The sequence below is a fragment of the Ylistrum balloti genome, unplaced genomic scaffold (assembly GCF_031769215.1).
Source record: "Ylistrum balloti isolate Yb309-2 unplaced genomic scaffold, AGI_CSIRO_Ybal_v1 Utg370978, whole genome shotgun sequence".
Taxonomy (NCBI): Eukaryota; Metazoa; Mollusca; class Bivalvia; order Pectinida; family Pectinidae; genus Ylistrum; species Ylistrum balloti.
In genome coordinates this window covers 23,802-42,261 of record NW_026782548.1, presented here as the reverse complement: position 1 = coordinate 42,261, position 18,460 = coordinate 23,802, and the positions used below count along the sequence as shown (strand labels likewise).

Sequence of the window (18,460 nt, the reverse complement as noted above, 5' to 3'; positions counted from 1 at the left end):
GTGAAGGGGAAGTTACCCCACAGTAATAGTAACGTAATGTTTTAAGAAAGTATAAACGGTGCAACTCAATATATTCATTAAAAAAATGTTCAAAATCCTTTTTACATGATATAATGAAACATCTTGCAAGTGTGGCCTGAAGTGTGGATGAAATGTATTGCTTATATGATAATGTTATTTTCAACATTTGTATATAGAAATCGTAATTCATGAAACACGTTTATTAAAATAAACTATGAAATTGTCACTTGATTTTAAATTTTCTTTGTACTATTATATATTTTTAAGTTTTCATATTTATTCTTATTGTCTTACAAAACTTGCTAAGAAGATCCTATCTTGTTCCCCGAGTCTACATTATCGATACCAGATATATTCGTTCAATGCTGGCCCTACGTTTGCTTGGAGTGACATCTTGTCTTTCTTAATCCTTAGTAATAAGGATTGCTAATGCTGGGAGTTTGTAAGTACTATCATATCCTGTTACTGTAACGTGTACCACAACAATCTTGTAATACATGTAACGACCACGTGTAGCTAGTAACTAGTAACAATCTCGTCACACGTCACTATCCCGGGTATCTCCCCACACGTGTCACTATCCGGGGTATCTCCCTACACGTGTCACTATCTCGGATATCTCGTCACACGTGTCACTATCCCGGATATCTCCCCACACGTGTCACTATCCAGGGTATATCGTCACACGTGTCACTATCCCGGATATCTCGTCACACTGTCACTATCCCGGATATCTCGTCACACTGTCACTATCCCGGGTATCTCCCCACACGTGTCACTATCCCGGATATCTCCCCACACGTGTCACTATCCCGGGTATATCGTCACACGTGTCACTATCCCGGATATCTCGTCACACTGTCACTATCCCGGATATCTCGTCACACTGTCACTATCCCGGGTATCTCGCCACACGTGTCACTATCCGGGGTATCTCGTCACATGTATCATGTTACACTACGGATGAAAAAACCGATGGGCAAACCTTTTTACCTAAACCAGTGTCGTTACGAAGTACTTGGCTAGTTACATTGTATATAAATCATTTCGCCTTTCACAGTCCTATCATAATTACTGCAATGTCTGCCACACATGATGTGTTTAATTGACTTCTTTAATTCATTGATCAGGATGAGCAATTGGTTTTTACAATTTACAAAACACTTCTTGCGTAAACAGATACACTGTTGTATCTGGTACAAAGGTATTCACACACAAATGAGTTTAGAGTATTTTCATTACACTGAATACCACACACAAACGATCCAGCTGGATAATCAGGGAAATTAGAAAATTTAATAACAAAAGGATGTAATGTTTTACAATGAGAGTAGAATACATAGGACACTTCAGAAAGCAAAATTTAATAGTTAGAACTAAGTCATAAACTACACGCTAGCGCAATCAAGACATCTGAGAAATTAAAAAATCAAACAATGAAAAAGGAATCATAAATCAAACACACATATATATACGAGTCACTGAGAAATTAAAAATTAAACAATAAAGAACAAATAATTGGTTGTACACACGATTTCAAATAAGTTTAAACAAATTTTAAAACGCCGTCGAAAGGGAGTGCGACATTTCAATCTGTAAAATTCAGGAAAATCATATACAATGATTTTGAAGGATTGATCAGAGGAAAGCACATATTGGTTAAAGTCCCGTGAGAACTTAAATCTGATACAGGATTTTATTTCAGTCCGGTACCTAATGCGAATACCAGATAAATGACATTATCTGAAGCTGTTGAAAAATGCCTGATTTTCAGATGGTCAAAAACATCAAGAAAATACCAACATGGCAACATAATCACAATTAAAATTAAAAAAACACATAAAGCTAGGGTAAAATATGAACAAAAGAAAGATTTACACGGAGACTCCTGAAAAAGTACAAGGAGAATAAGACTAGGTGTTTCGGAACAATTGGCGTCTTCTGCTTCATCGACGACACCAGCCATGTAAAACTTGGTCATTCCAAGTAAGTAATGTCACGTTCTCAAATAAGAACAAGGTATACAACAACAGAACCAAAAGGCAAACTAACAAGCATTAATCACGTCCAGCTTCATGTCACACAAAGAAACTGAATTTTTCTCAAAAAGATCACTATGGCGACCATAAAGCTTCCCCATAATTTTCATCAACCTGCATCTTTTGAACCCTTAAGTTACGAGTCAGTTGAGGACTTCTTGCACGGAAATAGTGATAATGGGAACAGGCCCTTGAATATCTAATTTAGTTATCTAAAAGTCGGTAAACTTCGGATCTGATTCAATCTTCATCCGATCAGATCCAGTTCTTACAGAGAAAACCTTATACAATGCCATCCAACAAAACCATAACGCTAACAGTGTTTGTTCTTTTATTCCGGAAATTCTCTCTACACGATACTACATGTACATTATATTTGTCCGTTGATGATAATTTCCAAGCAAAGTAGAATCATATTGTAGTTACATGTGTTCAACATGACAAAACAGTCGCACACCTTACGGAGTACCAAAATCGTCCGAAAGTATAGATGGGTCGTAAGACGCTGTGGTAACGCACTCACCCTCCACCCAGTCGTCCGAGGTTCGATTTCTGCAACGGACGTGAAATTATGGGATCATCTGCCGGACCAGTTGGGTTTCTTTCTTGTACACTCAGGTTTGCTCCCCCATTATGACCCGTTGAGCGCTTCCGTCCGGACCAGCAGGGGTGATTATTACAAGGTGGAATCGTTACTAATTTGTCCATGGTTTAATTCGCGACATAAAAAAATACATTCATATAATCTCTTGCAAACGGCTGCTTTCTTCTTCGTTTTTACGCGTCCGTGCGATTTTTCACTTCTGTTGTAAAACTTTCCGGTTGTTTTAAATGTTATAAATACTTCGCGCCTTTACACTTCTGTTCTTAAAGGGAGGTAAATAGAAGAGCTACTACGCCATGGGCCAGCCTTCGCAAATAAACACCACATATTTCACCTTTTTGTTAATGTTCAATTGTTTTAATCTGTGTTTATTTTTATTTGTAATGCATATGCTGCATCTGTAAAAGGTAAGTATAATTACAAACTTTTACACATTCATTTTGCTCAACGGTTGAAGCGGCCTTCTTCGTGCTCGGAAGCTGATGAACACAAGGGACTGGCTTTATTTTTATAAGGAAAACCGGCAAGACTATCAACTATCAAGCCCTTTTGACCGTATTGAGAAAATTATCAGAAAAGGTATAGTAAACAGCAAACTCGAACTTCGATATTAATTCGGAGGTTGCTTTGTGATTTTTCCATAACGTAAAACAGAACTTGTCAACGATCGAGAAAAGTCTTGCCTCATTAACCTAGTCTCCTTTTCCATGAAATGCCAATAAACTAGCAATATCGTCTAGTCACAATACCGATGAAAGTTGCTTGTTTTTTTTTATTAATCTCCGCTCATTTTATCGTTCTTCTGACATCATATATACTGCCAGGAAAAATTTCATCAGAGCAGCAACACCTACACTTGACCTGAGTGGTGAGTAGTAGGGGCCTACGTGAAAATAAGGGGATTCAGTTGGCAATATTCTCTCACACGATAAATTCTGAATCACAACATTTGGGTGTAGATCTGAACTTTTATATATTTATTTATCTATTTATTCATTCATTCATTTAGTTATATTGTGTTATGAACACAAGCCATGTAGGAGTATTTTGTGTTTTTGATTTGGCTTGTAAAGTTGTAGCACTGATAGTGAAGCACCAAGATGGACACAACAAATGCGCACAAATCAATTAATACTGAAAACAGAAGCATAACTGATATGAGCAAGTCAGAGTTGGAAATGTATCGCCACGGACCAGAGACAGAGTTGTCCGCCCTTGTTTGTCATGCTTCAGAGGCTGGAGATTTTACAGCTCTAAGGGATTACTTACAGGTAAAATTAACTTTGAGTAAAACAGGACAATAATATCTGATTTTAAATAAAAGCTTTCATGTGTTAATGATGAACTTTTAATAAGAAACATGCAAAAAATTAATTGATTTGTAATTTGCTTTTAACATTCACTGTCACCGATTAAAACATTATCTTTTCATTTTTTTTTCTTTTCTACACTCTATATAGCAGGAGTGTTGAACAAAGTATTTCAATGTTTATTTTAGATACTGTCGGATACAGAACCTGAAAAGATAAATGAGACTGACAAAGCAGGAATGACAGCTCTACATTTTGCTGTTTCTTGCCAAAACGTATGGGCCATTATTGTATACTTTAAGGTTTTATTATAGTGTCTTTGCTGTCAATTTTTTAAGATAAGGTGGTAATGGGTGTAAGAATTCACAAATTTCCATTGATATTCTATTTTTGATGCCAATCAAACCACAGCAACTTGCTCAAAATCAGATTAAGAGAACGTTAAAATCAGAACAAATTCACATATGACCCTATATATTCAGTTTGTGGTATTTAATTACAATCTTTGGAAAAATAATTGAATTTTGATAACATTTTTATTTTTACTTCAGTTGCATGCAGTGAGTATGTTGATACGTTATGGAGCAAATGTAGGTGCACAAGATGTACTTGGCTTTACTCCACTCTTTCTAGCCACTGGTTAGTGACATTTTGAATGTTATCATTACAACATTATATCCCAAGCATATATGTAAAAGTTTAATTTGTCAAAGATCATTGTTAATAGGTTTTTAAAATGATTTTTGTGGTGCTATTTTAAATACTTTCTGAAAATACTTTTACAGTCCTTTTTGAAATGTATTTGATTCCATGTGAAGAAGCTGTGACCAAAAAAGGAAAAATGGTCATGCTTTTAGTCTGGTGTTTGAGCTGTTTTATTGCATATATTTATTCTCTTGAAGAGATGTCATACTTGGAAAGGCAAATGGGAATTGGTCTTTTTTTTTTTGGTTAAAATTTGAATTCCATAATTGACTTAACTTTTCTGATGTCCTGTCACATCCAACACATTTTGCAATTGCCAAATACCTTGAGCATGATTTGAAATATATTTACTCAAGTTCCATTTACTCTATATATACATGTATTGTATTTTATAGGCCGGTACCCAAATTTGGAGGTGGCCAGGTACCTATTAATGGAAGGAAAATCTGATGTTAATGTGAAAACCCACAGTGGAGCCACACCACTCCATGGTGCATCTCTCCAGGGAAATATTGGTAAAATTGAAGGAGTGCTTATGTTATATGTGTAATTTTCCTAGGTATCTCTCAGTTTTATTCTGGAAACTTATTTATTGAAAGGAAATTATTATAGCTCAGCAGTTTGATGGGCTAGTGACCTGGAGTTATTATAGCATAATCAGATGAAGCTATCAAACCTGTTCAAAGGAAAAAATTTGTCCATGAAATGATAAGTTCAACACTTCCCTGTTATTTTGAACTAATAAATAGGCTGAGGGTCATATTTGGCTGATAGATTAATGGGGTGAAATACAATTAGTTCTTTTGGTGAATGACCAAACCAATTGTCATGATCTCATGTAAGAGCTCCAATATATTGAAATATATATAATAACCAACAGGCCCAGTGTAGTGATATTTACCTTGCAAAGTGCTACTAGGTACATATATTTTCAAAGGACAAATTTGCTAAAATCTTGCAATAACTTTATTATAACCAAGTGGTCTCAGGTCATGAGTTATTTGTACCAGTGGTGTAATTGAAATGCTATGGTCCTTCAAAATGTCATGAAATTGCACCAGCTTTTCATTTAGAAAGACAGAAAGACTTTCAAAGACCTAATGAATTTAGTTCATTCTTGACTAACTTGGCCCTCTTTTAAGGTCACATGAGTGAAATATGATGAAGTTGTTTTACATGTGAGCTCTCTGGATAAACCATTAAAGTATTAAAGTTATTTAGATAGTATAGCTATAAGCTTTGTTATTCAAAGCTGTATTAGTTTTCAGTAAAAAACATCTTAGAGAAAATCTATGAAACTTTTGAACTAAAGATCCTAATGAAACTTAAAGTGAAAAATGTCAGTTAATGTCAGTCATCAATGTACTTTAATAGATTGTTTAAAGCTGCTGCTGGAATGGAATGGAGACCCACGGATAGAAGATGAAGACGGAACTACTCCGTTTGAGCTGGCAAAAGATGACAAGACCAAAGCGGTCCTTCACGATGCCATTATTGTATTTGATGCCAAGAGAGACACAGTAGGTTTGTACCATATCCTTTCTATTGTTTATGTTACTCTGCCAGTGAGCCCTGAGTTGACTTACTGTTTCAGTCATTAACAAACAGTCTTTTATTTTTCTTTCTTAACACTTATCAGATAAAGTTTTCATTGCCAAATTCTGATGTTGATGTGTAATGGGCACTTCCATGTTGATTTTTAGGTCATCTGACCTGAAGTGTCAGGATGACCTATACCCATCACATTTTGTCCATCCTCATGTGCCATGCATCGTGTGCTGTTTGCTGTGCATAAACTTTCCATTCAAATGACTACTTTTCAATAAGCGGTAGGTCAGGTTACTGATTTTGGGCCTGTAGCATGATGGAAGAAAGGGCTACCAAAATTGTTAATATGAATGACCTTGTACCACTTTCAAGGTCACAGGGGTCAAATGTGTTGAAATGCATGAGCAACTTCTTCTTAATAACCAAAAGGCCAAGGGTTTTGATATTGGGCCTGTAGCATGTTTTTTCAACAAGCAATCTGTCGGGAGTAATTACATTAGTAAAGTGCATGTTTTCAGGTTTCCAGAAATGCCTTTATAAACCAACCAATGTCTTCTATGTAAGCTGTAGTGTAGTTGAGCAATTTATTTAAGGACTAGTTGGCCTCTTTTAAATATAGGTCTTCATACTCAGATGACCCTTAGGGTCCGTGGGTCTCTTGTTTACCAGTGTGTTTGGAATTTACATTCATTTTGGTAATTGACATATCAAATATTTTTATTGAAATGCCAAGTTTATTATGTGTGTCAAATCTCACTCCTGAGCTCAGAAATTACAATAGTGAATTCAGTTTTTGATTTAAGACTGACAAGTTCTTAAACTTTTATTTCACTGCTCCAAATTTACACTAAAATTCGAACACAATACTGACTGTGTTGCCAGATGCAATATGTGCATGGTGTAAACAGATTCCCAAGGCTGGACTGAAGAGATGTGGTCGGTGTCATGTGACCATGTATTGTCAACGAGATTGTCAAGTGAAGCACTGGAAGGAAGGAGGGCATCGGATAGCTTGCTCAGGTGAGTAATTCCTGTGTTGATCACAATATTTCTTGGTCCAGATTAATTTGAAGGAGTTAATTATGTATCATTGGTTTGTTTGTCTTGATTGTTTGCTGGATTTATTAGCTGTTGATCAGACAAAGAAATTTTGGGGAGGGGTCTGCTTGTAGTTGCTGGTGGCTGGTGGAGGTCCACTTCTTGTAGATAAAGTGATTGGGCTATAATGTCAGAAAACACAGTCACAATACCCCAGGATGGTCTGTGATATTACCTTCTAGAGAAATAAAAACCAAACCATATAGGGATTGAGCCACACACTTTGGATCTTCACCTAAGGATGTTCTACCAACTGTGATATCTGGCACATATCATGCATGGTTGTTAACATATAAAATAGTAAAAAAAGATAAAAGTATAAAAGAGCCCAGCTCACTATCATGATAACAATGAAGGTAAAATGATACCATTAAACCAGAATGAATATTTCCCTTTTAATGTACAGTATCTTGTGATCACAGGAATTTATTTTTTGGTAAAAGATTTGATAGCAATCAGACTGTCTGTCTTAAACTTACCAGACTTGTTGACACCAGTAACAAACCTTGAAAGGAATGCAGGATACAGCTAGTGAAACTTCCCTGGACTTTGTGTGGTTTTTTTGTATAATAATGGTCACAATCTTAGAATTACATGATGATATTTGAGTATCTGTTATGACAGGTTTTGTCGTGGCTCGGCCCTTTCATGCTAATGAGAGGAAGGGACAAGGTATTCAGACTTCCTTCTACCGCGTAATGGGCTCCACGAAACCTAATGTCAAAGTCTTCATGCGCAATGCCAGTGAAGCCCCTCAGAAAATGGAATTCCTCAGAAACAAAAGATTTGTTGTCAAAGTACAGGTTCCAATTGGTATGTTGAAAATGATTTTTAGAGATAAAAACTAGTTTTTTTCATTGCTGGAATTTTAGAGAAAATGTAATATGATTAAGTTGTAATACAGAATTGCATGTAACATGGTGATTGCTTGATTAGATGTATTATAAGTTTAATGTGGTTGACATAGGAATAAGACAAAAGAACTGTGTGAATGGGAATCAAAATAATGACCTTACAATAATTCTTTTCTAAGTAGATGCTTAAAGGCCAGAAAAACCCTTGAGTTGAGTGCTGCAAATTTTGTGAAAAGAAGTGAATTTGACCTTCTTTCAAGGTCAAAGTAGTCAAATTACTTCATATGATTTATCTCTAGAAGCAGACTGATGCCTGATGTAATAAATAATTGATATACACTTTATACATTTAGACCATTCATTTTGAGAAAAAGTACCTTGACTTACTTTGAAGGTCACACATCACGACTATTTATATTGCATGTATATGTTGTAATTCAGGAACTATAACGCATTGTACATGAAATCTAAACTGACTTTAAACATGTATTATTACCAGTATTATACTTGAGTAGCCCAGAGTAAGTTGCCAAAGAAAACTTACTGAACTGAATTTCAAAGTTACTTTGGTCATAAAAAATAGTAAGAACCTTTCAGTTCCTTCCTTTGATATACCTAAAGATCCCAGTATGATTAATGTGAATCTTCTTCAAGCTCAGTGCTGAAGTAATCAGGATGAAATATCAGCATCTTTCTTTGGATGAATATATCTAAGCTCCATTTTTATCTATTTCATTACGATATCACAAACAGATGAGAAGTGCAGACCTGATCTACAGTAGACCTATTTTCTTTGATTTTAAGTACGGGTATATTTTGACCAGGGCTATAATTAGTTTTCAGGTTTGAAAGACAAATTAATATTAATTGATCTTTTCACCATCAATCAGGTAACCTACCGTGTGGAGAAATGATGGTGTATAATGCTGACCGAACTGTGGAAGGTTTCGTCTACACTAAAGAGAAAGGTATTCAACAATAATTTTCTAGTCCTTACCATCATTATACCCCACCCACCCCTTCAATATATTTACATGGTCCAATGATATAAATCTTGTGATAGTGAGTTTTGCCCTGAAAACCTTGTGCTGAAATATGACTGTGCTTGGTTGTTGTTGCTCTCTGAGATATAAAGGTACACTACTCTCTGACAAGAAGTCCATGCATGTTTTGTTAGAAACCAACCAACAAATGTCAAAGTTCAATGGAATTACAGACCAAGGCTATTTTGTTATCCTATAATAAGCCCACTCCCACTTTGAATGTAGACACCTGGGCTCAATGCAGGATTAATACGGTAAATTTGGTTTTCTTTTGACCACTGTTACCTGGCTGCTCTATAATGGACCAACATTTACTGAATTTAATTTACATGGGGTGTGCTACAGTAATTTTTGCACATAATGAGGAAGCTACATACAGTTGAACATGTATAAGATTGTGGTGGGTTTATTGTTTTTTAAGCAATATCTGCACAAAAAAACAAAAGAGAAAATAGTTTAATTATTCAAAATATGGCAAATACATTTGATAGCAAGCCTCTTTTGCCATGGTAAGGAATCTATATTTCGTACATAATTAATGAGGGTATTTGATAGATATCTGTGGAAAAACTTACCTTATCTACAGATAAATTTAACCCCTTAACTCCCAACATTGTGACGTCAGTGATGGGAAAACTGTCATATCTTTCTTATTTGTGGAGGTATTGATCTACTGATTGTATCTCATAAACTTGGAGAAAATGCCGAACAACTTTTGTTTGTGGTAAATATTTCTTATGCTTTCTGTGAGTTGAAAATACAAGACAATTTTTTCCGAACGTCTTGGATTGATGATGCTGTGTGCATGGTGGATGTCCGGTTTGTATTCCACATGTATATTCATAAAAAACGAGATATTTTACTCGACTCACATGCCTCTATTTACGATCATTGCCGTAGCAAAGCTGGAAAATCCTTTCCTTGAGATGACACATTTCCAATATAATGTATGTCCTATTCAGACTACACAGCAAGCCCTTGTATGATTATACACCTGCATTCTTCCTGTGATATAATGTCAGATAAGGCATGAAGCACTTGCGATATTGCACCCTACATGTAAATGTACCTACTCCATGTGTACTATGTACATTTTTTTCGTGACGGTTTCCTGAAATTTTTGTAACATTGACTATTGGGACCAACTTTTATTTGCGAGCTCAGTGAGCACTTTATGGTATTATGTGTTGTAATTCTAACCCATCAACTTTCAGCTGTCAATCATACATTTTTTCATTAAATAAACAAATGTCCAATTTTGTAAAGATCAGTAATAACAACACTCCAATATATAAAGTTGACTTTAATTATTAATTCATTTAACAGGTTTAGCGTTCGCTATTATGGCCTTTCAACATTTCAGGAGACATAAATTTGACAATCAGATTATTGTGCATATAAAGCAATGTTTGTACCCAACTTACACAAGTTAAAAAATATTAATTCATTGATATAGGTGTTCCATCTAATTTTGATTTGTTTTGATGTCCACACAGTTTATTGTGTCGCCTGTAGAGCTGGCGGTCACTTAGGGATCACTTTGTCCGTCGTCATGCGTCATCGTCGTCCGTACGAAAGTTTTCCAGACTTTTTTTGGTAATGCTGTGAGTTATCAAAATGAGATTTGGCATATGGCTTTTTGTTGCAAGGGTACATATTAAGATAGATTCCCTGCTGTCTGTGACCCTTTTTGGCAGAGTTATGCCCCTTTCAACTTTGAAAATTTCTCAGGAATATTGCTTTGCGCAGTTTTCCCTTTATGCTTCAAGTTATAGAAATGAAATTTGGTATTACAACTTTATGGTTGATCGTTGCACATCCAGTTCAATTTCTGGGTGACCATGACACTTTATGCAGGCGACACATACAGTTCCGAGGCACTCTTGTGTTAATTGATATACTACTCACCTTAGTATGTTGATATCGTTGTGTTTTTCTCGCATCAGCGCTTTTGCTGAAAGCAACTGGCGACAAGTCTACGAAAATCATTGTGTTCTCATATATGATATGTAATGAGTTATAATTAGTTTACAAAAGGCTTATACCACTAAAGTCATGGTTAATATCTCACCATAGTTGCATAAACACATTGTATTGAAAATATGATGTTTTCCCACATCAGGGCTTTTGCTGATAACAACCGGCAACAAGACCACAGCAACCATTGTGTTCATTGACAATAAGTTTAATGACAGGCCATATTTCTTCAGGGTTGCTTGAACATCTTCTTCATCACTCATGCAGACTTCCAATATTTCTATATATTTTATTTTTTTATATTCTTTAATTTCAAGTAGTGAACATCCAGTGCAGTTGGTCTTCCCTGTTTTCCTCATTATGAAATAGTCCAGGCAGATTGTTATGAAAACTGACAAAATTGTAGTTAGTAATATCTTAGATCTCTTTGTTTTGATCTAACACCCATACTAGAGTAGACCATCTTTATACTTGTATAGACTTTATATTGATCACAGACTGTTGGTCCCAGTTCATTCATACTTATACAAATACCAATATGGGATGTTGAGTGGGTGAGGTAATATATGTGTGACACGTAATATCATGCAGTGGCTATTCACATTTATCTATACAGGTTGAGGCTTCCTTGAGGCATATACATTTTATGTGTATAAAAATAATTTTAAAATATTTGTAATGTTTATCATGAAACATAATATATTGTATGTATTTCATATCAGGCAATTTTACTCTGTATTCTGCTGTTTTATTCACTTAAAAGAATTAATTTAAAACAAATCATTTATAGTAACTAGTATGATATCTTTAGTAACAGATAAAACAGGGAAAAAAACACAGGTAAAGGAACTCTGGTGAAATGTATGGTTTGTTTGGAAATAACTAATTATTTTGCTATTGTCTTCCTAAAACAATACCATTCTTTGTAATGTAAAAAGTGGGCATGTAGGGAACCTCCCATCCTACTCTGCAGAGGAGGCTAAATGCGTCATCTGACATCACCAATTTGAGAGTCTTTGTAAAGTTCACACCTTCATGGTTCATAACAGGTAACAGGCTGGGGAGGATAGGGGAGGGAACATTCACATTTGTTTCACCTTTCCCTTGTTACATCGGGTGTATCAGAGAACACCCCGTTACATCATACTGTGTACTCCTGCCAGTTTGTGATTAACATATATCTGCTCTGAAGGCTACTCCACCTAATGATGTGGGGATCACAGTCATTGCCTATTGATGTGTTAGAATAATTCAATCATATCAATTATTAGCACTGACTTTTTCATGTTGTTAAGTCTAGTTTTAATTGTCAGGAAAACATATCTGAAATAGGAGTTGGGTTGGTGTGGCATGTATACGGTATGAAATACAGTCTCTGTCCTGTTTGGGGCACTCGACAGAAATGTGTATTTTCCCTGTACTTTTACATTGGTGCCCAACCTAATCCCATGAGTTGTGGTATTTAGGAGTCTCAGGTTGAGATTTAGGAAACCTAAGAAAAACCCTGGGGAGTAGTGTAATAAGAGTGGGTTGATGTGTATATTGTGTTAAATACAGTCTGTGTCACTCTGCTGATGGAGTATGCTTCTTTGACTCAGTTGGTAGAGCAATTTATGAACATTGCTGCCTGTAAAATCACATATAACATCAGCTTAATGCTTATGTTACATCTTTTGTACTTATTGTAATACTGATCAATACCAAATTTACAGGTTTTCATGAATTCTTTTGATACCAGATAAACCCAATTTGTATTTCATGAACCTCCTGTTTAAGAAAATTAATCTGATGTCATACCAAGTATTTCTGTTTTTGGGGGTTTTTTTTGGTGTGAGTTAATCAACAAATGTACACATCTTGTCTTGAACTTGGTCCTCATTAATATATACCATGACATCTACACAAAATATTCATCAATTAACAATTCTCCTATGTGGAGTCCTGAACATATGTACCAGTTAGGAATGTTATATTGGCTTGGTACTATAGGAATGACAGAATACGAAATTGCTTCTTATTGTTTTCTTTCTACCATTATCTTTTAATTGAGTTAGCAGTAATAGCTAGTGTGTGTGTTCTTATTATAGTGTGGTCTGATGAGGTGAACTTTTTGCCAAGTCAAAGTTAGTTATGACGGTATGTTGGCACTGTATAAGCGCCCTTCATTCACTTGATCAACTCTGTAAGAATGGAAAAACTGAACCCCGGATAAAATAAACAACATGTAACTGATTGTAACACAAAAAAAAACATCCTACTTACTGTATTAAATGCAGAACTACCTCTCATGTAACAGAAACTTACCTTTATGGAAGATTTAACTTCCTTTGAAGAAAGGGAGCCTGTTAAAGATGCATTTATACACTGTGTGTTACCAAAAGTGAGCCCCTAACACATGAGATAACAGAGATAAATAAATACCTTTTAATGTCCAAAACGAGTAAGAGGACGAAATTTGACTGTTTCAACATGATTTCAAAATCCAAATTTCTAAATGTATGCCTCTGATCAGTAAATTAAACATTTCTTCGTTACAAATATATATAATTTAAAAAAATTTCAGATGAAAATTAGTTGTGTCACATTTTAGTTGAAAGTCACACACGAATCTCCTTCAAAGTCTTACCAAATTTTTAACAAAACAGTTATTTTGACAACTTCAGTGTGAAATAGAAGCAATATTATGTATAATTCTTCCAATGTATGCCTCTGGCTATCAAGTATAGTAACTTTCTAACACATTGATATAATTTTGACAAACTTCAATTAAAAATTAGTTGTGTCATTTTTAGATGAAAATGGCACATAAAGTCCCATTGCTGCACAGGTAAACATTGCATCAATGTATGTGTATCGATGAGTCATTAAGACAGACTGCTGTTAATATATAAATAATAAAATGATATTAAAACAGTATGTGAGTATCAACGTTCACTGGACTTTATGTTTGTTTTGATGTCTATTTTTCTTATTTTTTTTCTTCATTTGTTTATCACTCTATACATTCTGTTGGTATATAAACAATTTCAAAGTTTACGACATTTGTAGCCATTGATGTGAATATATACCAACCGATTCACTTACAGTGAAGAAAACAATGATGCCGAATCATGTGAGCATTATTGAAGAAGTGTAAAATGTACATATTATGTTGACGTTGATACTTACATGTACAATGTACATATTATGTTGACGTTGATACTTATATGTACAATGTATATATTATGTTGACGTTGATACTTACATGTACAATGTACATATTATGTTGACGTTGATACTTACATGTACAATGTACATATTATGTTGACGTTGATACTTACATGTACAATGTACATATTATGTTGACGTTGATACTTACATGTACAATAATTTTTAACAAGAAGTGTACGATGCAGCCATGATTATAACAGAAACATTTATTCTTGATTTTGTTTTATCTGGGTTCAGAATGCTTTAAGATATGTTCAGGAATTTCAAGAGGTAGGACGAGACAATAATAAATATAAGAGCTATTCAATATAATTTTCAGAAAAAAAAGTTTACGGAATTGATAACTTACAAGTCACGGCTAATTGCTTTGTTATCTGTTTGCTTGGTTTGTTTTTCATTTATTTCTCAGTGAGTATCCATGTTTCTGTAACTTATTTGTATAAACAGTTCCGTGTCAATAACTATCAGACAAAGTAATCTTTATGTAATGGCTGTAATGACAATTGTTGTACTGTGCAAGGTTATACAGAACATCTCAATTCGAAATTTATTCCATATCCCAATTTAATGAAGATACAGTCAAGTGCACACACGTTTGTACATATACCTAGATAAATATGCAGGGAGATACTGAGTAACTCAAGTAAGATCTTCTAAATTGATTAAATAATTTTAAAAATTCATTATATACCATGGCTATTTATATCCCCTCCCATGAACACGGAGTAATTATTTTCTCGCAATATTGCCATTATCTGTGCACAGCTCATATTTCAGATGTTTGTCTACACCATCCCAATATGGCCGATGTACCACTTGTCTCATTATCATTTAGTGTCCCTGTTCAGGACATAGGTACGAATTGTTATATGCCTGAGGGCAGCTAACATTCACACCCCAGCTGCAGGCCCTGTTTATCCCCACTCCTCATCCCTCCTATCAGAATTGACATAATAATGAATGGACAATTATTAGTGTACTATAAGGAGTGTTACCTGTGGTAATTTCAAAATTTCATTATTGCTGTATTGTTTCAATTATTTAGTAAAACACAAGTTATCAAATGGTATCTCTTCCTTCCCAATCAAACATGATCAAACAGAGACATTTAGGTCTCAGATTCAAAATTATGGACAGGCATTTTGTGCAGGAACATGTTGCTTACGGTGGGGAGTGGATGCCTTTCTGATAATAGCTTTTGTGTTTATTCATTGAGCTGTGAAAGCCATCCATTTGTTATTTGCCTGTGCCCCATTTACTACTAAATATATGTGTCTTTGCACTGACAAGTCTGACAAAGCCAATTTGTTGGACTGTGAAAAGGGAATCTCATTTTCACAGCAAAAATAATACTAATAAATTAAAATGATGAATCATAAAAGGTACATTTGTCAGACAATATTTTTTAGTGCCTCTGATTTACAAATTACTGCGATCTACGGTGATATTTCAGTTGTGAATAGCTCAAATGTTCGTTTTGTTTTTAAAAAATCTAAGTAAACAGAAAATATTTGTCACAAAAGTCAGTAAGATCAATTCGAAAATTGAGATTTCTACTACACTGTTTGTTTTGAAAAGATTTATAAGGAACTTTCTGAGAAAAATGCTATATCATCACAGCAAGGCTAATATACGTTATAATTCAAGACAAACATATTAATCAGATATCAAAATAGATACAAACATGTATCTTGTAGCATTTGAAACAACTAGGAAAAGTAGAAATAGGCTTCTGATTTTACCTGACATAGTTGACGTTCAAGACTTGGATAAAAGAAGATTTAATTATGCTGCAGTTTAAATTCCTTACTATCACAAAGAGGCTTACAGGAATAAGCCTTCAACTACTTGCACTTGGCTCACTGACATAAGGAAGCTGTTTGTTAGATGAGCATAGCAGTTGATAGGCCTTTAAACAATACAAAACCATAAATCTTTGATTATGTTTTTTTCTGCACAGATAATGAAAAATAAAAAGCTACCATTACTTGATCTTTATCTTCATTTCAATTTTCTGCTTTATTCCTTGGTTTTATTCTTTGGTTTTTCTGGGGAACATTTCTACATGCAGATTTTCTTAAACGAAATTTTGGTTGCCATCGTTACCAGGTCACTATACACTAGTATTTCTATAATAGCCTTTAGTTCAGTTTGGCTGTTAAACCAAACCTTTGTCACTACCATTCTTAGAACTAGGAAATCTGGGTTACAGTCTTATTGTAATACTGATACTCAAGAAGTAGAATCAATAGCTGTACCTAATTCTCAAATGAGAACGTGACATTACTTACTTGGATTGACCAAGATTTACAAAGCAGGTGTTGATGAAGCAGAAGATGCTGAAATCGGAACACGTCTTGTCTTTGAGTAACAAGAAATTTATCGACCATGCCCACTCTATATACCCACCATAACTGGAAATCAAAGACATGGCAGACTTTTGCTACATCAGCTGCTTATCTGGATATTTTCCTAAAACATAACCAACATGAAAAACTTTTCCACCAAGCTTTATGATACACATGATGATTTCAATTTCAATTTCGCTATTGTGAATTTTCCATTTTTTATAGCAGTATCCCTGCATCTCCAACCTATGTCACAGTTGATTCGATATTCAGTGGTTTGTTCCCATTATCACGATTTCAATACAAGAAGTCGTCAACTGACAGACAAACTCATAACACATGCGTTCAAAAAATGCAGGTTTATGAAAGTATGGGGATGTCTAATAGTTGCCATGGTGATCTTATTGAGAGATATTCTATTTCTTTGTGTGATATGAAGCTGGACATATTTGATACCCTTTAATTAACCATTGTTTCGTTGTTGTATACCTGATTCTTGCTAGAGACTGTGACATTACTGACTTGGACTGACTAAGGTTAACAAGACAAGTGTTGTCGTTGATGCAGAAGATGCTTACTCTTCCAGAACACCTGGTCTTTTTCTTTTTCCTTTTACTTTTTCAGTAGTCTCTATGTAAACCTTTCATTTGTTCTTATTTTGCCTTAATTTTATTGAATTTGAGTTTGTGTTATGATTATGTTGACATCAAGATGTTTTCAGTTGTTTCTTCCGGTTTTCAATTACAAACCACACAAGTGAAGTGAAAATGTCTAGACATTCAAATGACCAACCAAGTTTGAACTTCTAAGTCATTATGACAACTAAATCATATACAGAATAAACATTTTGAAAAGTTTATCTTATATTTCTCCTACACTTAATTCTGACATCAGTATTCAATAAGGCTTGTAATTTAGACACTTCTTCAATACATCAGAACTTACACAATGTGTATAAAAAAAAAAAAAAATCCATTTTTTTATTCTGGTTGCTATGGTAATGTCATTATTCATAAAACATGATATTTGTCAAAAAATTAGGAAGGTTGGTATTCCCATGTTTTTAAATGTATTGGGGTTGCTCACAAGGAAGTTGACTGGAAAAGGGTGAAAATTCATGTTGAAGCAAAATGACAGATTGTCCTTAGTGTTATTAAAAATTCCTGGGAGTGTCGGGGTTGAAGGCTGGCTAATTATACATTTGGGCAAGTATTACACACAAGGTGTTTTCAAATATTGATATAGAGTATTGTATGGAGGATAAGAATTCTCTGAAGTTTTTGCAATTTCTTTTTGAAGGATATGAAATTCTTGCTAACAGGATCCGGACAGAAGGTTTTATGGGTGTGAAAGCTTTCTTCTGGGCAGAGCTAACAGGTGACAGTGATGGTTCCTTCAGAATATTTCACGGTCGATGTGCACCGTACCAACAATGGTAGCTGGCTGTCTTATTTAATAACAGTGACTTGACATCTCAATCAGGAAAAATTGTTAAGTGCTCTTTCTAATCAAATGAAGTGGTAAATGAACTTAAAAAAGTCCTTTCAGTTCATCTGCAGATTCTGGGATGCAGACAATTTCAATATTTGTGTATTTGGTATATTCAATTGTTATTGGTAGTTTTCTAACCCATATATACTGCCAAATATCAGATTTTATGGTAAAAAATATCTTATAATTTTAGATTTTTTTTTATTTCTTTT

The 18,460-nt window shown here is 34.6% G+C and overlaps 1 protein-coding gene across 1 annotated transcript; it reads left to right on the top strand.

Annotated features, from left to right (window-relative positions):
• The first annotated feature begins 3,764 nt into the window (after positions 1-3,764).
• Positions 3,765-18,196, top strand: LOC132559844 (uncharacterized). Its single transcript, XM_060224473.1, has 9 exons — positions 3,765-3,935; positions 4,163-4,249; positions 4,526-4,613; positions 5,075-5,194; positions 6,054-6,203; positions 7,110-7,247; positions 7,950-8,138; positions 9,070-9,147; positions 18,057-18,196. Exons 1-9 carry the CDS (start codon positions 3,765-3,767, stop codon positions 18,194-18,196), a joined length of 1,161 nt encoding a protein of 386 aa, XP_060080456.1.
• The last annotated feature ends 264 nt before the right edge of the window (positions 18,197-18,460 follow it).